Here is a 24454-nt window from a genome sequence, read left to right on the forward strand (position 1 = left end):
ATGGTATTGTGCAACCATTTGTCATTGTGGACATAGACATCAGTGGGAGCTGAAAAAAGCACTAACAATATATGTGTGGCTACCCCACTTTATACCATCTGATCCCCAAATGCATAGACCTATTCATGGTAGCCAAAAAAATGGGAGTGAAAATAAAATAGGAATGAAGGAGGAAATAAAATAAGGATGAGTGTGGCAGTGAAATCCAGAGGATAACTAGTTTTCCTCACACTTTTGAGAAATAATCAAGTGCAGAGCTAAGATGAGTTTACAAGAGGTATCTCTCATTAAAGTTTAAATAATAGCTCCATATATTCATGAATGCCAAGTCATTTCAGTCGTGTCTGACTCTTTGCGATCCTATGGACTGTAGCCTGCCAGGCTTCTCTGTCCATGGAATTCTCCAGGCAAGAATGCTGGAGTGGGTTGCCATGCCCCCCTCCAGGAGATCTTCCTGACTCAGGGGTTGGATCTGTATTTCCTGCAGCTCCTGCACTGCAGGTGGATTCCTTACCGCTGAGCCACTGCTGAGCTGTATATATATATATATATATATATATATGTATAAAATTTTGGATTTTTAAATTGCAATTATGAGCAATGAAAAGTAGGTCTTATCTAACACATGCTTTGATTGACTTATTGATCTGAGAAATATTTGAGCATATGATAATAACATGTACTTTTTATTGGGTGCTTTCAATATGGCACTCAACATACTGAGTGCTCTATGTGGATATCTTATTTAACATTTTTAATAAATCTGCAAAATATGCATTACAAGAGAGGAAAGTGATGTCCAAGAAGTTAAATGACAACAAGTCCACAAAGGTAGTTAGTGTTGGAGATAGAAATCAGACCCAAATAGTCTTGACTTCAAACACAGTGTATTAATTCATTGTGCTTTAAAAGCTCCAAGTACAAATATAATAATGAGTATACATAAAACAGATGAACTCATGGTAAGTCACATTTGGACTTGAATAAATGGGCCAGTCATTTCATAATCTACTTATTTCTGTAGTTGATAAATCAAGTTCATTCCAATTATGTCAATATAAATATTTACATAGCTGGATAAATAACCCAGCTCATATAAATTTCTCCAAGGGCCAATGTGATGTTAATAATAAAATTTAGCATACTTTGATCACTTGAAATATTCAAAGTAGTGTAATCATTACCTTAACTCGAAAAAAAGCTCCTGTAAACCATATTATGTAGGTGTTGTTACAATCTTTATTTTACGGATGATAAAAACTAAATTCATAGAGGTTAACTGGCCAAAGTGGTAGGTGAAATTACCCTCATGCTCTCTTCTCTACAGCTACAATTTGCCTGAATGCTATTTTTACTTATTTTCACATGCTTAGATCATCAGAAATGTATAATAAAATCTTTGAGTCATTAGATTTAGTGATATGAATAATGCATAAATAATTATCATAAATATCCAATAAGAAAACTAAATATCCAAATAGAAAATAGAAAAAAAAAGAAAACTAATTTAAATTATAATAAATAGGTAGTTGTTTAGTTTTTAGGGTCTTTTTGAAATATGAAAATATTTCAAAGTTTCTTAAATTAAATATATTAGTTTAACTTGAAAAAATATGAGAAATGGCATTGTTATTAAAATTACATTTTAAATTTTAAAATAATACCTTGTTTGAAGATAGGTTAAACTATCTTACCTCTAGATTCTAGCACATGCCTGATATATTGTAAAAATTTTGTATTTTTTATTTAAATTCAAATCAATAGGTTTATATATTATGGTATATAGTAGTTAATCAATGGAGATCAATAATATTTATTACAGTTTTAAAGGTATTTTGTTTTTTAAATATGCTGATACTTTTATCTATTTTCTAAATATTTCAGTAAGTTTCTTTCTGTGAGAGATATGTACAAACTTACTTTTATTAAATTACAATTCAGAATAAAGATAATTAACTTTATAACATGGAAATAAACAGATATTTTAATTAAAGCAATGAAAATCAGATTATGTAAAGAAATATAAGAAAATACAAGTTTCCAGCACCATAAAATAGCTATTGCATACTTGATTAGGAATATGTCAGTATAAACAAATTTTAAAGGCATTTTGCAGTCATTTTAATATAAAGTCATGATGTAAAAGTTCTCTTGTGGAAGGTTTCAGAGGAAGATGGGCATTTCATAAAGACAGACGATATAGAGAGCAGTAGGAAGTATTTGGAAATACTTATTTCCAGGTAAGTATGAGAATCAGGGTAAATTAGAATAACAGAATAGTTCAAAAATGTTTTCTTTAAGTTGTAGTTATAAAGGAACAATATTAAATTCATTAGTGTTAATTATTATCAGTGCTGGGTATTGAAATGGTTTAGTTCAGTTAAGTCGTTCAGTCATGTCCGACTCTTTGCAACGCCGTGAACCGCAGCATGTCAGGCCTCCCTGTCCATCACCAACCCCTAGAATTTACTAAAACTCATGTCCATTGAGTTGGTGATGCCATCCAACTACCTCATCCTCAGTCTCCCCATTCTCCTCCCGCCTTAAATCTTTCCCAGCATCAGGGTCTTTTGCAATGAGTCAGTCATTTGCATCAGGTGGCCAAAGGATTGGAGTTTCAGCTTCAACAGAAGTCCTTCCAGTGAACACTCAGGACTGATCTCCTTTATGATGGACTGGTTGGATCTCCTTGCAGTCCTAGGGACTCTCAAGAGTCTTCTCCAACACCACAGTTCAAAAGCATCGATTCTTCGGTGCTCAGCTTTCTTCACAGTCCAATTCTCACATTCATACATGAACACTGTAAAAACCATAGGCTTGACTAGACGGACCTTTGTTGGCAAAGTAATGCCTCTGCTTTTTAATATGCTGTCTAGGTTGGTCATAACTTTCCATCCAAGGAGAAAGCATCTTTTAATTTCATGTTTGAAGTCACCATCTACAGTGATTTTGAGCCCCAGAAAATAAAAGTCTGTCACTGTTTCCACTGTTTCCAGTGTTTCCCCATTTTTGCCATGAAGTGATGCGACCAGATGCAATGATCTTCGTTTTTTGAGTGTTCAGGTTTAAGCCAACTTTTTCAGTCTCCTCTTCCACTTTCATCAAGAGGCTCTTTATTTCCTTTTCATTTTGTCATAAAGGCGGTGTCATCTGCATATCTGAGGTTTTTCATATTTCTCCCGGCAATCTTGACTCCAGCTTGTGCTTCATCCAGTCCAGGGTTTTTCATGAGGTACTCTGCATATAAGTTAAATAAGCAGGGTTACAATATATAGCCTTGAAGTACTCCTTTTCCTATTTGGAACCAGTCTGTTGTTCCATGTCCAGTTCTAACTGTTGCTTCCTGACTGCATATAGGTTTCTCAAGAGGGAGATCAGGTGGTCTGGTATTCCCATTTCATTCAGAATATTCCACATTTGCTATTATCCACACAAAGGCTTTGACATGGTCAATAAAGCAGAAATCGATGTTTTTGTTTTTGTTTTTGTTTTCTGCAACTCTCTTGTTTTTTCAATGATCCAGCGGATGTTGGCAATTTGATCTCTGGTTCTTCTGCCTTTTCTAAAACCAGCTTGAACATCTGGAAACTCATAGTTCACATATTGCTGAAGCCTGGGATAGAGAATTTTGAGCATTACTTTATTAGTATGTGAGATGAGTGCAATGGGGCAGTAGTTTGAGCATTCTTTGACATTGCCTTTTTGAAATGAAAACTGACCTTTTCCAGTCCTGTGGCCACTGCTGAGTTTTCCAAATTTGCTGGCATATTTAGTGCAGCACTTTCACAGCATCATCTTTTAGAATTTGAAATAGCTCAACTGGAATTCCATTACTTCCTCTAGCTTTGTTCATAGTGATACTTCCTAAGGCCCACTTGACTTTGCATTCCAGGATGTCTGGCTCTAGGTGAGGGATCATACCATCATGATCATCTGGGTTGTGAAGATTTTTTGTATAGTTCTTCTGTGTATTCTTGCCACCTCTTCTTAATATCTTCTGCTTCTGTTAGGTCCATACCATTTCTGTCCTTTATTGAGCCCATCTTTGCATGAAATATTCCCTTGGTATCTCTATTTTTCCTGAAGAGATCTCTAGTCTTTCCCATTCTATTGTTTTCCTCTATTTCTTTGAGCTGATCACTGAGGAAGGCTTTCTTATCTTTTCTTGCTATTCTTTTGAACTCTGCATTCAAATGGGCATATCTTTCCTTTTCTCCTTTGCTTTTCACTTCTCTTCTTTTCACAGCTATTTGTAAGACCTCTTCAGACAGCCATTTTGCTTTTTTGCATTTCTTTTTCTTGGGGATGATCTTGATCACTGTCTCCTGTACAATATCATGAACCTCCGTCCATATTTCATCAGGCAGTCTATCTATCAGATCTAGTCCCTTAAATCTATTTCCCACTTCCACTGTATAATCGTAAGGGATTTGGCTTAGGTCATACTTGAATGGTCTAGTGGTTTTCCCCACTTTCTTTAGTTTAAGTCTGAATTTGGTAATAAGGAGTTCATGATCTGAGCCACAGTCAGCTCCCGGTCTTGTTTTTGCTGACTGTATAGAGCTTCTACATTTTGGCTGCAAAGAATATAATCAATCTGATTTTGATGTTGGCCATCTTATGATGTCCATGTGTAGAGTCTTCTCTTGTTTCATGGAAGAGGGTGTTTTCTATGATCAGTGCATTCTCTTAGCAAAACTCTATTAACCTTTGCCCTGCTTCATTCTGTACTCAAGGCCAAATTTGCCTGTTACTCCAGGTGTTTCTTGACTTCCTACTTTTACATTCCAGTCCTCTATAATGAAAATTATAGAAGATAATAAATATTCAGTTAATATTTTATTCAAAAATACATATATATATTTATGGTTCTGCAAAGAAAGACATAAAAAAACAGCCTTTAGAGAATGCTGAAAGCAATTTCAAGTTTCCAGTCTCAGAAATTCATTTTTTCTGTGTGTGTACTTATTACTCTTTTCTTTATATCCTAAATGCTTAGCTGTTATTCCATTCCCAAAGGACTGTTAGACCAAAGGACTGTTATTATCATATTCTTAGTATTGGAAGTTATAGTTTAAGACTATGTTTTTAAAACTGAATCATACAAAAATGGAAATAGTATAGCTGAAGATATGTAATAAACATAATGGATCTTCTTGAGGTTCCTCTTGAATTGTCAACTTGTCTTATGACAAAAATAACCAGAGTGTGGTGTGTGTGTATTAGTCATTCAATCATATCCACCTCTTTGCGATCCCATGGACATTAGCCTGCCAGGCTACTCTGTCCATTGGATTTCCGAGGCATGAATATAGGAGTGGGCTGCCACTTCCTTCTCAGGGTATCTTCCTGACCCAGGGATCAAACCCACGTCTACTGCATTGGTAGGCAGATTCTTTACTACTGAGGCATGAGGAAGTCCCTATTGAACCAGTAGCCACAGTCAGATTCTACCAGAAGTCATTTTCCCAAAAACTTTATTGCTATAGAAAAGAAAGCAAGAAACATAGGCAGATAGCTTTGAAGCAAAATTTCTTAAATATTCACATCCTTTAAACAACTAGACATTTATGGACTACAAAAAGTTTCAGTGTGGAAACCATTGGATTGTGTGTGTGTGTTAGCTGCTCAATCATGTCTAGCTCTTTGCGACCCCATCAACTGTAGATCAGCATGCTCCTCTGCCCATGGAATTCTCCAGGCAAGAATACTGGAGTGACATGTATACCTGTGGTGGATTCATGTTGATGTATGGCAAAACTAATACAATATTGTAAAGTAATTAACCTCCAATTAAAATAAATAAATTTATATTACAAAAAGAGCAAATAGAAAAAAAAATTAATAGATATTTAAAGGTTCCTTTCTGGCTAGTTGAAGATGTGGGACAAACTTTTGTTTGTGTGTATGTGGGACAAATCTGTGTATGTGAGACAAACTTTTTAAAGTTAATTAAAGACAATTAACTTTAAAAACAACAAAAAAAGAATACTGGAGTGGGTTGCCATTCCCTTCTCCGGAAGATCTTCCCTACCATGGGATTGAACCCCAGTCTCCTGCATTGCAGGCAGATTAGTTACCATTTGAGCTACCAGAGAAGCCCAACCATTTAGACTACACAGTTACATATGCTAGTAGAAGGAATCCAAATAACCAATGGAATTCTTCAGGAGAGAATACTGAAAGAATGACATACAGCTTTATCGGGAAAAAGAGTAAAATATAAGTGAAAGCTTATCCATGGCTTTCTTTCCATTAGATGTTACTGAAACTGTCATGCATGTATCACATTTTTCACTGATTTCTACACAATAAGCACAGAATTTTTAAGTAGTTTTGAATGTATTTTTCTTTGGAAGTCAGTAAGTAACAGTGATGCTTTGTCTTCAACTTGCAAACATAGTAACTTTCATAAACTTGAATCTGATACCCAGTTCAAACTGTCACACTAAAATTTAAGCTACTATTTCCTACCCTATTTTATTATTCCTACTAAGAAACTTTTTAGATGTTTTTTCCCCCTGCTGCTCACCCATGAAATTTAAATATTTCAGATATTGTCTATACCTGTACTGTATGAATATCTAAGAATTTTTCTTCTGCTTCTGATAAAAATTTTACCATTTATAGTTTTTTAGCAATTATAAAAACTAAGAATTTTTCTTCTGCCCCTGAAAAATTTTACTATTTATAATTTTTACCATCTAAGAGGCAATATTACCCCTTTTGAGAGCGTATGTGCTAAAAGCAAATTTTTATAAAAAGAAAATACTATATAACAATACTTTTTAAAAAAATCACATAAGTACTTATTTCTCAAGCACTATATAAATTCGTGAGAATCAAAGATTTTGAAAGATAATACCTTTTGTAGCTAGAATTAAGATAGAAAAGTGACTAGATCAATATCGGCTTCCCTGGTGCCTCAGATAGTAAAGAATCTGCCTTCAATGTGGTAGACCTGGATTCGATCCCTGAGTTGGGAAGATCCCCTAGGGGAGGGCATGGAGACCCCCTCCAGTATTCTTGCCTGTAGAATGCCATGGACAGAGAAGCATGGCAACAGTCCATGGGGTTGCAAAGAGTTGGACACGACTGACTGGCTAAGCACAGCACACAAGATCAATATAGAATTCTGTAGGAAAAATACTTAAGTTGCCTGGGATTTTTGTGAGGTCCTGCTATGTTGCTTCAGTCGTGTCCGACTCTGTGCGACCCCATAGACGGTAGCCCACCAGGCTCTGCTGTCACTGGGACTCTCCAGGCAAGAACACTGGAGTGGGTTGCCATTTCCTTCTCCAATGCATGAAAGTGAAAAGTGAAAGTGAAGTCACTCAGTCATGTCCAACTCTTAGCGACCCCATGGGCTGCAGCCTACTAGGCTCCTCTGTCCATGGGATTCTCCAGGCAAGAGTACTGGAGTGGGGTGCCATTTGAGGTCCTACAGTTATATAAATAAAGAGAGAAACAGATACCCTCATTTCTATTATTTTGATGAAGTTTCAGTTCAGTTCAGTTCAGCTGCTCAGTCGTGTTCGACTGCGACCCAATGAATCACAGCACACCAGGCCTCCCTGTCCATCACCATCTCCCAGAGTTCATTCAAACTCAAGTCCATCGCGTCAGTGATGCCATCCAGCCATCTCATCCTCTGTCGTCCCCTTCTCCTCCTGCCTGCAATCCCTCCCAGCATCAGAGTCTTTTCCAATGAGTCAACTCTTCACATGAGGTATCCAAAGTATTGGAGTTTCAGCCTTAGCATCATTCCTTCCAAAGAAATCCCAGGACTGATCTCCTTTAGGATAGACTGGTTGGATCTCCTTACAGTCCAAGGGACTCTCAAGAGTATTCTCCAACACCACAGTTCAAAAGCATCAATTAGCCCCTATTAGTATAGCATGGGAAATACTGATAGTATTAAAGTCATTTTTTGTTTCATAACTTTTTAACATATACTTCTAATTTGAAATATTATTATAATAGAACAAGGGACATTTTATTTCAAATAAATTAATTTTAGGACTAATGCTTTCAGTTATCCTTAGGATCAGATAAAAAATTGATAGATCAATAGAATGATGAATGGATAGATGAATGATGAACACATCAATAGATAAGTAAATAGATACATATGTACATATAACATTCTTTTTTTTTTTTGTAGCTTCTCTCTGGTCAAATAATCCTGGCATAATTAGGATTTTTTCCAATCAAGTTACTGCCACTTTTCTTATACAATCTGACGAAAGTGATTATATTGGTTTCAGAGTAACATACACTACATTTAACAGCAAAGAGCTTAATAGTAAGTACTGTTTATTCCTTAGCCTTTGAATCTTCAAGTGCTTTAATGCTATAATGGAATTTTAAAAGCAACAGAACCTAATATTTTAGAAAAGGATTATTATCTGTTTCATTGTGCAAGTTCTTCAATGAGTATCTCTTATGAACACCTTTCTCCACTTGATACTTGGAAAGAAATGAGAATTTAGAAAATCACTCACGTCCTTCAAAACAATGAAATAACCAATTTGAAAAAATATATAATTCAATAGAAAAATTAAACTTTTATACTGCAAATATTCAAAGATTTAAAATTAGCATAAAACTAATTCTGAGAATGTTCCACATCAATTCAATTTTGACCAGATTATTAAATTTAGTAAATAGATAGGGGGAGAAAAAATGGGGACAAAGTTTATGCAGGTAAGTCAACAGAGGTAAGCTATAAAATTTAAAGAACAATAAGAGCAAAAGGCTTGTCTTGGCTAAAGCCGTAATGGGGCATAAGAAACATTAACACTGTTGGCAACAAAAGCTGTTTTTTTTTTTTTTTTAACTAAATCAAATTAAACAGCCAGCATTAATTTTAAAAAATAATTCTGTGCATGCCACTTGATTATAAACGGTATGAGTATATATTTTTTCAATTCAATCTATTATACTTAGTCATATCATTGACTCAATTTTAAGCAAATTTTTAATTTACAGATTATGAGAAAATCAACTGTAATTTTGAAGATGGCTTCTGTTTCTGGATCCAGGATCTAAATGATGACAACGAGTGGGAAAGGACTCAGGGAAGCACCTTTCCTCCATCTACTGGACCAACTTTTGACCACACTTTTGGCAATGAGTCAGGTATAATTCATATTTAATTCAGAAACCAAGAAGAAAGTGCAGTGTCTTGTTCCACAGTTCAAATTGAGCAGTATTAAATGCAAATTTAAATGCAAATTGAACAGTATTAAATGCAGATTTTTTTTTTGATCATGAACTAATAGAATGAGTTTAACTGAAAATGGTATCAGTTAGGCAAGTAAAAGTATTTCAAGAAATGTGTTTTTTACCTTGTATATTCACGAAATGTTGAAAAGAACACAGAGGCCATTAGAGACAAAGAGGCGGGTTGTCACCCTAGATTTGCCACTTTATTATTAACTAAGTGGACTTGTGCGAGGTAATTAACTTTTCTGAACTTTGGTCTACTATGTCTTAATTTCACTTTCTCATTGTTCACTGCTAGTGTAGAGAAATCCAGTTGATTTTGGATATTGACCTTGTGCCTTGCAGCTTTGCTGAAATTAGTTTTTTAAGACTTTTCAATAGATCAATATCATACCATCTTGAAATACAGATAACGAGGCAGGTTTACTTCTGATAAGCCTTCTTAGACTGTTCAGGCTGCTATAACTGAATTTTAGAGATTGATTTCTTAAACAATCAATATTTTTCACAATCTGAAGACAGGAAGTCCGAGGTCAGGGTGCCAGCATGGTGTGGTTCTGATGAGAGCCCTCCTTTTGGTTCACAGACACCAGCCTTCTTAGTATATCCTCATGTAGCAGAGAGAGAGAACATAGAGAGAGATCTCTCCTGTCTCTTCTTACAAGGTCACTTATTCCATCATGAGTGCTCATCTTCATGAAGTGGTTACCCTCCAAAGGACCCATCTCTACTCTCATCACATTTGGGCTTACGGTTTCAGCATATTGGGGGCAGAAGGGAGACCACCATTCAGACCATAAGAGAAAAACTATGGAAGATCTGATTCTAAAGCATGGTCCTAGAGGATAAGATGGTTGGATGGCATCAGCAACTCAATGGACATGAGTTTGGGTAAACTCCGGGAGTTGGTGATGGACAGGGAGACCTGGCCTGCCGCAGTCCATGGGGTAGCAAAGAGTAGGACACTACTGAGCGACTGAACTGAACTGAACTGAAGGGAAAGGTGATGTTTTGTAAATATATTTGTCACATAAGTGAGACATTAGAACTGGATTTCAGGTGGAAACATTAACATTAAGATAATAAAATTTGACTGAGAAACCCAGAAATTATTGGGGATTATTAAGGAATAAGGAACTTCTAGTGAAAAGGCCAACTACATATACCTTGGATGCATGTATTCATAATATTTGTTATTGTTGTTCAGTCGCTAAGTTGTGTCTGACTCCTTTCGACCCCATGGTCTGCAGCACACCAGCCTTCCCTGTCCTTCACTGTCTCCCAGAGTTTGCTGAGATTCATGTCCATTGAGTTGCTCTCTAACCATCTCATCCTCTGTCACCCCTTTCTCCTTTTGCCTTTATTTTTTCCCAGCATCAGAGTCTTTTCCCAATGAGTCAGCTCTTCACATCAGGTGGCCAAAGTATCGGAACTTCAACTTCAGCATCAGTCTTTACAATGAATATTCAGGATTGATTTCCTTTAGGATTGACTGGTTTGATCTCCTTTCTGTCCAAGAGACTCTGAAGAGTCCTCCATCACCAAAATTTAAAAGCATCAGTTTTTTGGTGCTCAGCTTTCTTTATCGTCCAGCTCTCACAACCATACATGATGCAAAAAACCATAGCTTTGACTAGATGGACTTTTTCGGCGAAGTTATATCTCTACTTTTTAATATGCTGCCACGTTTTGTCATAGCTTTCCTTCCAAGGAGAAAATGTCTTTTAATTTCATGACTGTAATCACTGTCATCAACGATTTTGAAGCCCAAGACAATAAAATCTGTCACTGCTTCCACTTTTTTTCCTGCCATTTGCCATGAAGTGATGGAACTGGATGCCATGATCTTATTAATAGTTTTTTGAATGTTGAGCTTTAAAACAGCTTTTTCACTTTCCTCTTTAACCCTCATCAAGAAGTTTGTTAGTTCCTCTTCACTTTTTGCCATTAGAATGATATTTTCTGCCTACCTGAGGTTATTAATATTTCTCCCAAGAGTCTGATTTCAACTTGTGATTCATCCAGCCCATCATTTCAGTGATTTACTCTGCATATATGTTAAATAAGCAAGGTGACAATATACAGCCTTGTCATACTCCTTTCCCAATTTTGAACCAATCTGTTCCATGTCCTGTCTGTTGCTTCTGGACCTGCATACAGGTTTCTCAGGAGATAGGTAGGTGGTCTGGTATTCCCATTGCTTTAAGAATGTTCCAGTTTGTTGTGATCCATGCAGTCAAAGGCTTTAGCATTATCAATGAAGCAGAAGTAGATCTAACTACAAATCCAGATGTAATATGGATCTTACAAAGTAAAGTGAAAGTTGCTCAGTCATGTCCAAATCTTTGCAACCCCATGGAGTCCATGGAATTCTCCAGGCCAGAATACTGGATTGGGTACCCTTTCCCTTCTCCAGGGGATCCTCCCAACCCAAGGATAGAACCCAGGTCTCCGCTTTGCAGGTGGATTCTTTACCAGCTGAGCCTCCAGGGAAGCTCAAGAATACGGGAGTGGGTAGCCTATCCCTTCTCCAGCAGATCTTCCAGACCTAGGAGTCAAACTGGAGTCTCCTGCATTGCAGGTAGATTCAATTCAAAAAAGCAATGCAGGTGCATTGCTTTTGATCTTACCAGCTGAGCTACCAGGGAAGCCTTTTAAAAATCAAAGAAAATTACAAAGAGGACAGAATAGAAATTCATGCTCTTAGATGATTTTCTTAGACAAAATCAATCCTATAATATGTTTTACTATTGAGATTTCAATTCAATTCAAAAAACACATATTCAATGCTTCTTTTAACTAAACATGGTTCTAGGTATTGAGGACATGGATCACACATCATAATTTCTACAAAGCCTTTCTGGAACTTTCAAGTTAAAATTCCTTTCCATTAAGCTTTAAAGCACCTCTTTTATTTTTCCTATCACATGACCTTATATCTGCTTACTTGTCTGTTTCTTTTCATCACAATGTTCTCTTCAGGAACAAGAACCTTGTCTTTTTCATCTTTGAGATGCTAGTGCATTTTCAATGCCAGAGTATAACATGTAAAATTATTTTTAATTAATGAGTGAATGTCTACACTTGTGACTCAATAAGTCATTTTTTAATAAGTGATTGACTATATGAAATTGCTTATAACATAAAAATAGCCTGAGCACATGTGCATTGTAATTTAATATTCCCTGGTGACTCAGACTGTCAACAATCGACCTGCAATGCAGAAGACCTGGGTTCGATCCCTGGGTTGGGAAGATTCCCTGGAAGAGGGCATGGCAACACACTCCAGTATTCTTGCCTGGAGGATCCCCATGACAGAGGAGCCTGGCAGGCTACAATCCATGGGGTCGCAAAGAGTCAGACATGACTGAGCAACTAAGTATAGCAGCACATATTACATAGATCAATATCCATGTTTTAATAACCTGAAAATTAACTAGCTGATCTAATGTCAATTGCAAATTACACCTAGTAAGAGCACACCTTTTTTATAGTAGAAATGTATCTGAATAATCCTAGTTCCTTAGAAATGCAGCCCAGGATAACAAAATACAGTTCACACAAATTACAGTTCATGAAGTATTTCTTAACAAGAATGTGACTGCTTTTGATCTATTTCTCTAAGAAATCATTGAAACTCCCACTCCATGTATTCATTCACTCCTTTATTTAAGAAGTATTTTTTTGAGTCCAGGCCCTATTCAAGACCTCTGGATGTATCTGTGAATAAAAGAAACCAGATTTTCTTCTCTTACAGAACACATTTTATAGCAAAGAAAAACAGAAAATAAGCACTATGCATCACAAATCGTTACATTTTGGGCATCTGTTTAATGTTAATGAGTACTTAGGGGAAAATACAGAGCTTGGTAAGGCCAATGGGGAGGGCAGATGTTGAGGTGTTTCTGCAAATTAAAATACAGTCATTAGTTTAAGTCTCATTGAAACAATAAGTGACATTTGAATCAAAACTTTACGGGACATACAGATTACTCCAAGCATAGGAAACATGCAGAGTAAAGGCTCTAAAAGACGCATGCCTGACCTGCATGAAGGAAAGCCAGGAAACCAGCATTGCTGAAACAGAATCAATAGGGCCAATAGGGTTCAGATAATAATGAATCTTCCGTGGCTCTGCCCTTTTCCCCAGTGAAGTGAGGAGCCACTGACGTTTAAGTGTAGGAATGAGAAGATTCACTTCAATTGGTAGAATAGTTTATGGAAGGGCAAGAGAGTTGTCAAGGAAACCAGTGAAAAGTTATCACTTAATCCAGAAAAGAGGCCATGGGACTCACATGTGGTGATATTAGGTCAGATTCTGGATATAATCTAAAAGTAATGTTAATAGGATCCTGCTAAATTAGTTACCAGTGTGACCCTATGGATAAAAAAAAATACATATACGCTCTGCATAGATGGCCAATCTCATTAGACTTACATGCTTAAAACTAAATATTATGACATGCATCATCTTATGAATAATTATTCTCCTTTGAATCAGTGATTTCCTACAGCCTGGTCCTCTAGGGATAAATTAGTAATCTGCACAGTTGAAGATTAACCCCCAGGTCATAATCACCCCCAACTCTCTAGAGAATCCTGCCCTAAAACAGTCAAATAATTTGACCACTTTTTTCCTTAGCTATAATAAAAAAAAAATTCTCTCTCACACTTGAAGTAGTTAGAGGGAAGTACAGAAAGCACCTATATCTATTGACTCTGACAGATAGCTTTTATGTAGTTGAAATCTTTGATGTTCAAATTATCATTTTCTCCTTTTATGTCATCATAATAAGAGAGAAAATCATTCCACTGGTATTTGAAGACTATAAGTACATTAGAGGAGAAAAATGATTTCAGCTTGCCAACAGATTAAATCACAAAAGAAATAAGATGAAACTGACCAAAGTGAGACAGGTTGAATGTCAGGTGGAGGTTTTAAATAGTTGGGTTGGAAATGCAGTCTCAAGAGAAGGTTGTGAAGCAGGAGTTATTTAAAATGAGATGAGTCAGAGCAGTTGAGAGCCCGCCAGAGGCAGCAGTGTAATGAGAATGGATGAGAGGCCTTAATAGGTCCTTCCCAAGTCTCATACCAGTGATTTCATAATCTAGCAGTCATTCCCCTCCAAGGGGTATTTTTCTTCCAGCTTGCTTTTTATGTGTCAGACATCCTGCCTCTGAGATGGAAGGGAATTAAGTCTTTCCTGCTGTTCCTCTTATCCATGCAGGATTTTTTTTTTTTTGTTCTTTACTTTCACTTTAAATGACAGGTAGGCCTAAATGAAACAGATAAACTTTGAATTAACACTGCTTTAGGGAAGAACAGCTAAACCCTTTAACTCTAAGTCTTTCTGAAGAAGTTTATCCTGGTGGAGCACCTGCTTTGAAATCTTTGTCAATGCTCCGTTTCTCTGTTCTTCTTAGAAACAAAAGCAACTGGTGGAGACATTGGTGGTGATACAGGGCAGCAGCCTGGGGTGCTCAGCAGAGACCCATTTGTCCAGAACATTCAGGGATACGAGATGAGTAACATAAAAATTTCAGAAATGGAGGAGTCACAAAACAGCTAGAAGAGATGAAGAAAGTATTTTTTGTTGGCCTTTCTCAATGAAATCATAATCATTCCAACACTTGGGGGCTAGCTAGCACTGTATAGTAGTAAGGATCCTTAAAATAGAGACCCTGAAGTCATAGCTAGGTTTACATTTGAGCTCTGCATTTACATCTACTCTGTTAGATGACTCGTCATCATTAATCATCTCATCATCTATCTCAGTTTCCTCATTGGGAAAGTGGGTTGATGATAATAGAACCTGGCTTTGGAGGAATATTATGAACATTAACTTAATATGTTTTTAAAAATCTTAGGAAAATGCCTGACATGAAGAATGCTTTACACATATTAGGTATCATAACTATTTTCTTTGCCTACCACAGAAACATTCAACAGAAACAAATTGGCTGCAATACTATTCTAAATATTATATCAGAGAGGAAAATAGTTATAGATTCAATTTTCAAAAGTATGTTAAGTCTTTGGGATATCTGCATTTTATTTAGCCTATAAACCTATTCTAAAATAAGAGTAATTTCAGTGTTTCAAAGTAAAATTGTTCTTATGTCCTTATCTTTCCTGTGATGTTGAATTTCAGAAAATAATGTTGCTCTTTAATATTGAGAGAATCTGGCTGAATTTGCACCATTCTCAATCTAAAACTTTTGATATTTATCTACCAGATTTGTGTCCAACTCTTTGCAACCCCATGGACTGTTGCCTATCAGGCTCCTCTGTCCATGGGATTTTCCAGGCAGTAGTACTGGAGTGGATTGCTATTTCTTTCTCCAGGATCTTCCCAACCCAGGGATTGAACCCGGGTCTCCCGGATCAAAGACAGACACTTTACCATCTGAGCCATCAGGGAAGCTTCAGTTAATTTTATATCCACCCACAAACTCACAAAGTGATTCTTAGAATAGCGTTTTCTTTCTGAGATGGCCCTCCAGTTTTCCAGAAAGTTCTACCCTCTCTGCAATTTCTGCTGTCTCTACATCAACATCCAACACTACTCCTCTTTGAAAGGGAAGTAGTACTACAACTTTTTTGGAGACTGGAGTGTTTGAGGGGCAGAGGTTAGATTCAGTTCATGAAGAAACAAGCAGAATAAAAGGATAGATGGACGTTGTAAGAGAAACCAAATGGCTCACAAAAACTCACTGAATGCTTAACTTACAAATTTTGAAGCTGACTCTGAGGTTAATTCCAAGAATTCTCAAAGATATTATAAAAGAATTATCATTTAACCTATAATTCCCCATAGGGTGTGGAAAATACCTATTTAATTATTTCAATTGTGTAGTAGTTTAATAAATTTAAAAATAAAAAGCCAAATTAATGTAGCATGAATATATTAAATAATATTTAGCTAATCCACACAGAGAATTAAGAAAATGTACCAAATGTCTTTCTTTTATCCAAACTTCTAACAAGTTTTTAACATCACATATGAATATAAATTTAATACACGGTGGAATACTCTAAGTGACATCAGAAGTACAAGTGTAACTAAGAATTCAAGAGTCACATCTAGTTGGGAAGACCAATAAGGATTTTCTGAAGATGTTAATTTGACTTAAATGACCTCAAAAATTAGTGACAGGTACAATTGTAAGGGGAACTCCAGTAGAAGAAATTGAACTTTCCCTTTGAATTTGTATTTAAGTACTTGCCTTCAGTGAGTTAGTCCATCAGCATATCTAAATATCTTCATGGTCCTATTGTCTCTAAAGGAGTGAATACTCAAAACATCTAATAAATTGGAACTAAAGTGGTATTTGCTCAAAGTAATAAGATGAAACAGTCATGTGAACTCTTAGTAACTTAGATTTTATTATATCCTTAAGGATGTTCCAGTTCAAGGCTATTGGGAAGCCCAAAGTTGAGAAGTGACTTTCTTAAATAATTGATTATGGAAGTTGCCTTCTGGCTTGTAGTATAGCTCCTTTCCATTCTATCTAAACATGTTTCTTGATATTTTCATGTTAAAGTTGTGCTTTCCTGTTTATAAATTATATAGAAGGAAAGCACAACTATCATTTCACACCAAAATAATTGCTAATATTTAAGTGAAGCAAATATTTCTGTTGTTTTTTACAGGATTTTACATTTCCACCCCAACTGGACCAGGAGGAAGACGAGAAAGAGTAGGACTTTTAACTCTCCCTTTAGATCCCACTCCCGAACAAGCCTGCCTTAGTTTCTGGTATGTTGTAGACACATGTTAAGTAATATCTTATTTAATGAGGGATGTTGCTTTTCTTACATTGCCAAGCTCAAATTTTACAAAGATGTTGCTCCAAGTTTTAACGCACTAGTCATTACTTTTCCCATTCATAAAGCAGCAAATACTGAAAACTTTCTTTTCTCTAGCAGCTCCCTCACCCAAGAGAAAAGAGGTATTTGAGTGAAGGATTTAGAAGAACCCTAATATATCTACATATATGTGAATATATCTACATATATGTGAATATATCTACATATATGTGAATATATATATATTTCTCCTAATGTTGTAGGAATTGATTAATTTTTGCTTGTTTCCAAACTAGGTATTATATGTATGGTGAAAATGTTTACAAACTAAGCATTAATATCAGCAGTGACCAAAACACAGAGAAGACAATTTTCCAAAAAGAAGGAAATTATGGACAAAATTGGAACTATGGACAAGTAACATTAAATGAAACAGTGGAATTTAAGGTGGGCAAAACACTTTATAACCATGTATTTGTATTATAAAATGGTGATACAATTATTGTTTATGGTGATATGTGAAAAGCAACTTACTTTCTGGCTATAGCTAAGTCATTTTCTCTTCTTTCCTTATCTTCCTCTTTTTTTAATATTTGAGTTCCTCTATTTTCAATTATTCACTGACATTAAAAACCACTTACTGGGAACAATTTACTACATGGAAGTACTACTTATAATGAGCCATAAAATTCATAGAGAACTTGAAGGATATTTCAGCTTTCTTCAGCAACTTTCTAGCACAAGCCAACCATGTCTTCCTATCCCACTGCCTAACTCGGTTTTCCAACTTTTCAAAAACACCACCTAAATGACCCATACACTTTTCTAGGGAATCACCTTTTCCTGTTAGGACATCCACACCCACCAGTATCCACACACGCTGCCCCATTCTGACTTAATCGCTACATATTTCCTCTAGAGACAAGTTCTATGAGCTGTATCATTGGGAAGTTTCTGATCATTTATTTCACTTTAGGGTGAATTAATTTTTCACATAATAGCTTAATGTGTTCTCTTCCCAAGGGTGTTTGCAATTAAAATATAGGATCATATAAGCTAATAGCTTGACCAAATTAACAATGTTTTAATTGGGCAATTTCAGATACAAGAGTATAACTTTCAGAAGATGTATGTTTGGACAGACATTGTCATCAGTGAAGATTCAGTGCTTTCCTGTGACTTGATATAAAGCAGGCGATAATCAATGACTCTCATTTGTATTCCTCCCAGCTTTCTTTTTTGTTGTTGTTTTCCTATCCTTTTTCCTTATCCTCTTTCTTCTGATTCTATAATTCTGTAAAGTTTTCTTTTCCACCTTAATTTTCTGACAATTCAAGGAAGAGTAAAGTAAAATGGAACATGAAGGAACAAAAAGATGGCAAAAACAGGAAGACAGGTATTGCAGTAACTAAATCTTGGGCAACTCATGGAGAGTCTTAAAAGTCACAAAACTGCATCCACTTTTTCATCAGGCAGAGTAAGAGGACTGAGTTCCATAAATATTTACACTTTGGCTTTGCCACTTCAGTTACACAATCTTGAAAAAGTTACTTTAGTCTCTTTGACATTCAACTTGTGTGTATCTGAAAGGCAAAGATACCGTGAAGTAGGTAGAATGAATGAACAAACCAGTGAATAGATGACTGTAAATTCAATTTAATTAGTGTCAGAAAAAGTAAATAAGATAATGCATACAATGCGCCTTGCATAGCAGTTAGCACATCAGGTATTCAGTTTATGTCTTTCCTTACCCAGACAGGAGAGGATCCAACAAAGTCCAGTCAAAAATACCCACTGTTCTTAAGAACCTAATGTGTTTCATCTGAACACCGGGCCTTCCCCCAGGTCTGGGTCTATGTCCTCTGGTCATCACCTTTGTAATATATCTCACACAAACTTCCCAGGTCAATTACGACCAGTACCAGCAGGCCTTCCCCACTCCAGGGGATCTTCCCAGCCCAGGAATCTAACTCTCTTGTGTCTCCTGCACTGGCAGATTCTTTACCACTAGAGCCACTATCTGGCTCTGAAGAACTATATCATATTCATATTTTCTCTTGTTTTCTTCTTCTTTCTTTTAAATTACCTAATCAATGTGTCTTCTCTTCAGGGCTGTATGCTCTAAGGGTTTCTAGGATAGCTCAGTTGGTAAAGAATCCACCTGCAATGCAGGAGACCCTGGTTCAATTCCTGGGTTGGAAATATCCCCTGAAGAAGAGAAAGGCTATCCACTCCGGTATTCTGGCCTGGAAAAATTCATGGACTGTATAGTCCAAGAGATTGCAAAGAGTTGGACATGACAGAGTGACTTTTACTCTCTTCAGGGTTATATGCTCTAGGAAGGCAGACAGCTGCCTGGATTTTTAATAATGTTGTGGAAGGAACCTAGAATAAGGTTGCTGTCCCTGCAAGACGACGTGTATATGTGACAGAGTACAGTGGAGCATGACAATATCATGAAAGAAAGAGCTAGAGACAGAGAAATTGTGAAGATGTTGCCTAACACAGAAAGAAGACACTAGCAAAAATTTAGACCACCGTGAACGCATAGTTAGGGAGCTGGGCTCAGCCGAAGGACCTTGAAAAGCAATATTTCACTGTGTGATAACTTGTCCACATTTACTTGGACATGACAGTATTGATTCTCCAGAGAATACTGGGCTACAAGAAGAATCAATCAGAAAAGATTAAAGTGGAATCATTTTATGTACCTCTCTAAATTACAGGTTGCTTTCTATGGGTTTAAAAACCAGTTCCTGAGTGATATAGCATTGGATGACATTAGCCTAACATATGGGATTTGCAATGTGAGTGTCTATCCAGAACCAACGTTAGTCCCAACTCTTCCTCCAGAACTTCCCAGTAAGTAACCTTAAAGTGTGTTTTCCCTAATTAGGTTATTAGTATTTCCAGGTAGATCTCTCTCTGACTTCTTTTTTATTATCTTGTCATAGTGCTGTCTTTTCACTGAAAATCAGAAACTTTAAGATATAAGTAAAATGGAAACTAGTAAAATATTACACACTAAATATAGATCACTAATGAAATAATACTGTACATCCTGTTATGCTTATGTTTATGATAGTTTTAGTACATTTTCATTTTTGAAAATAATTTAGGTGCTGATTGCCATTTTGTTTTCAATTTAATACAAACTAATGCTAGGTGTGGGGCTTCCCAAGTGGCCTTAGTGCTAAAAAAAAAAAAAAAAAAAAAATCTGCCACTGCAGGAGAAGTAAGAGACGTAGATTCAAGCCCTAGTCAGAAAGATCCCCTGGAGGAGGGCATGGCAACTCAACTCCAGTATTCTTGCCTGGAGAATCCCATAGACAGAGGAGCCTGGTGGGCAATAGTCCATAGGATCACACAGAGTCAGACATGACTGAAGTGACTTAGCATGCACACAATGCTAGGTGCATGTATGGATTATACATAAATTCTTCAATATTTGAAACAGTCATTCAAATTTTATAAATATTGCATACAAAGCACTTCATAAGAAAATGTAAGATATATCAATAACCACTATTACAAGGAAGAATAATCCATATAATATTAAATACAAAAAGCAACATATAACTATGTGCACCTAAAATTAATACATGAGAGACTTAAGTGGTAGAGTACTTTGGGGAAGAGAGTGTGAGCTGGAAAAAGCTTCAAGGAAACACTAAGATCAAGCAACAGAATGACATAAAAAAATTGAAACAAAAGAAGGAAAATACCAAGTGTGCCTGTATGTGTGCATGCTCAGTCATTGCTATACAATAATATTGCCCCCAAAATTGTCTTCTTGACACCAAACTCTGGATCTTAATCACCTTTGATTCACTGTTGTCTGGTTCTTAATATTGCATATATAGATCATCAATAAATACTGTTAGGTATAAACTAAAACCTCTCTCTCTCTCAGCTGTTTGTTCCTTTTGGTAACAAAAACATTTCTGCCAAACAAAATTTTAATACCAGAAATAAAGCTTGCAAATGATGGTGGGGCTAACGATAGAGAAAATATCAGTCTGAAACCAATAATTTGGGCTTCAAAACATTGTTTAAAAATAATTGTCTCACTTGATTTTGTGAAGGAGTCTCACATCCTTCTGGTCTATTATATAAAACTTTTTATATGCAAAAGTATTAAAATCATTAAAATAATTTCTGATTTGATAAATAATTGCTACGGATACCAAACATTACCAACATCTTGCTATTTTGATACTGCAATCATTTGAAAAATAGACTGTCTTCACAATCTTTTCTGTTAGCTGTTTCTCTATTCCTCAGTAAGTTGTCAGGAAGAAAACTTTTCTAGGTGAAAGTAACATAGTTTCATAGAATTGATATTTTAAAAGTAGCCAAATTTCATCACTATACAAAATAGAAAATTTGAGATAACTTTGAGATAACTTTTATCTGTAAAATCATACATATATAATTAAAACTTTAATTTTTTGTATTAAAACTTTATCTGCGTAATGCATAGTTCACTTAATCTATTCCAACATGAAAGAGAAAAATATAATACCTCAATGTCAAGGAAGCATGATATACCTGCATATTTTCACCATATTGAAATTATAACAGTAGAATAATTCATCTGATTTTAAAGTATAAACTTTAGAATTTGCCCAGAGTGTATCTGTTCCAGTTTCCAAATGGTTCACTTCAGGGCAATATTTAGCACAGCAAAAAATTTTAATTACCATCAAATGCATTCTGAACAATTTCATTCAAATGACATTTGCAATTGGTTCAGTGAAATTCTTATTTGAGCAGAGCTTTTCTGGTTCCAGATCCGCGGTTTGTTTAAGCAGAAACAAAAGGAAACCATGGCTGACTGCCTAATAGTCTTTTCTTTGGCTCTTAGAGAGCATTTAAATAAGAAAATATTGCCAGTCGAGTAACTGACTAGCTAAGGCCATTTTTCTCTGTTGTTTCTAGGGATTCAGGTTGTGCCCTGTTTAGGGAAATATAAGTTCAGTTTTCCAAACTGCAGGGATTTTTTTTTTCCTTTTCTTTTTATCACTTGCTGCTATATCAGCTCTATCATTTTTGCCCTGTGACATTGGCACAAGTAATTTAAATATGGGGACTATATTAAGAACACTTTAAAAAGTAAACATTCCATTACACAAATATAATGCCAACTTGCAACACAATCAGAATGATTCATCACAAGTCCTTACTAAATAGTATGCATGCGTGTGTGCTAAGTCACTTCGGTCCTGTCCCACTCTTTGTGCCCCTGTGACTGTAGCCTGCCAGGCTCCTCTGTCTAAGGATGCTCCTCTGTCTATGGGATTCTCCAGGCAAGAATACTAGAGTGGATTGCCATTTCCTTCTCCAGGGGATTTTCCCTGACCCAGGGATTGAACCTGCATCTCTTACAAACCCTGCCTTGGCAGGCGGGTTCTTTACCACCAGTGCCACCTGAGAAGCCCACTAAATACTGTAGATAATACAAAAAGAAATTCACATTTTAGCCCCTGGCTTATTTCTGAACTCTTAAAACTAATTAAAAAAAAGAAGAAGAAGAAGAAGCTAGTTTTAACTATTGTAAAACAGTTAAACAATTTTTGCTACAGTTTTGTTCTATTTGGACATTATTAAGCCATTTTCCATTTCCAAAAACAAAATAAAAGTTAATTTGGAAAGTTTCATGGGCTTGGTATTATACTTAGAGCTAAATAATCTTTGACTCTTGTTATTCATGTAAAATGAATTAGTACCTATTCAATTATTTTATAATTGATGGTCATGTAGATCTGCTTGCCTTTTATATCATTAGTATGATTCAATATTCAAACTCTTAGCAAATTCCAAATTAACTGCACTCATATGCTCCTATCAGTGTTTTTCACTATTCTATTGTTTTATTCTTTTACCTTCAAAACAGCCTACTTATTAGATCTATTATTGGCTAGATTGCTATTAATTATAAATAAAATGAAAATCACTGGGAATAAAAATTGACCTTTATTGCCACAAATATAATAAAAATTTTTATATTATGACTGGTCACTGTAACTTGTGAATGGAAATAAAAATTTTGACAAACCAAACTCCAAATTTTCTTTTTATATAGCAACCTAATCTTTTAAAATGTTGTCTGTAATATTGTAGGACTTATGTATTACTATGATTACAAGAAAATTCCTAATTTTAAAAATTAGCCCCTTTGAACATATTCAAATATTAATGTGAGTAGTATTTGTTAAACTGCACTTATTATTTCCCTCACATAAAAGTAACAATCAGAAACCTACCTTTATCACCGTTACTTCTTGCTTGAAATATCTTGACAGAAATAACTTTAATTTGAACCCTTTTATTGTAAGTGAAGGCCTGACTCTCCTTTCCACCATACAGTAAATGCCTCCACATTGACACATATCTCATTTATGTTAGAGGGTTAAGCATGGATTAAAAATGATGTGCCTCAAGGAAAATATCTATCCCTGACAACCACTTTGCAAAGTACTGCATATTATTTACATATTGCATGCAGTGAAGATCCCTACTGGCATAGGAAGAACTTAGTCAGAAAACAAATCTTTGAGAGAACAGCTCCAAAAAAAAGAAAAATGAGAAAGTTTAACAACCCTGAATAGTGTTCCCCATATCAAGAGGCTATTTGACTCTCATTCTCTGAGTGGAGATGGCTTATTAAATGACACAGCAGGACCTTGATCTCCAGAATTACATTTCATGAGTCTTTGGCTCCTCTATTGAGAAGCACATGCTACATCTCTGCTATAGCAACACTACCATTAAAATCAACGGTGTCATCATGTTTAGAATGGCTGAAAGTGCCTCTGCCAATTTCTTACATCCATTTATATACCAGAAGTAACTGATACTCATCTTATAAGGCCAATGAACAGAGATACTTACTAATCAGTTATATGATGTAAAATTACATTTGAAATATATTTCAAAAAGTACTTCTTCAGGATTTTATTATTTTTAAAAGACCTTTAAAGTATTGAATTTTCCAAGATTGCTATTCAGAAGAGAAATGCTAAGTCAACTGCCTGCCCTGACAGACTTAACAATACACTTAACAGCATTTTAGTTCTGATCGTGTATTTAAGTCCTATGTACTCATCTACATATAATATAACGTACTGTCAAGTGTTCAGAGAGGTGAACATGTAATGCATTCTCCAAAATTTTGACCATTTACTGTATTAGTATACAATTTAGAAATTTTCCTGTTCCTTGAAGAGAAAATGAGAATGATGTTTAAACAGCAGCATCCCTAGTCACCACACTGGGTATGGCTACACTTACAAAGTAGAAAGAGCTGGCTTCCTCCCTCCCCCACCATCCTTCTTCAATCTGCCGTGTTACTTTTGTCCTTGTAGTTACGTTCTCCCTTTCCATCAATTTCCTAGATGATTGAAGGAAGAACTT

The 24454-nt window shown here is 35.8% G+C and overlaps 1 protein-coding gene across 1 annotated transcript in view; it reads left to right on the top strand.

The window, feature by feature from the left end:
- TMPRSS15 (transmembrane serine protease 15) overlaps window positions 1–24454 on the top strand; it is a 156076-nt gene that overhangs the window by 59704 nt on the left and 71918 nt on the right. The window contains exons 10-14 of the mRNA XM_042230017.2: window positions 8165–8305; window positions 8992–9141; window positions 16883–16988; window positions 17335–17485; window positions 19765–19900. Of these exons, the coding sequence (XP_042085951.1) occupies window positions 8165–8305; window positions 8992–9141; window positions 16883–16988; window positions 17335–17485; window positions 19765–19900 (684 nt within the window). The remainder of the gene's footprint in view (window positions 1–8164; window positions 8306–8991; window positions 9142–16882; window positions 16989–17334; window positions 17486–19764; window positions 19901–24454) is intronic.

This window comes from Ovis aries, chromosome 1, assembly GCF_016772045.2.
Source record: "Ovis aries strain OAR_USU_Benz2616 breed Rambouillet chromosome 1, ARS-UI_Ramb_v3.0, whole genome shotgun sequence".
NCBI lineage: Eukaryota > Metazoa > Chordata > Mammalia > Artiodactyla > Bovidae > Ovis > Ovis aries.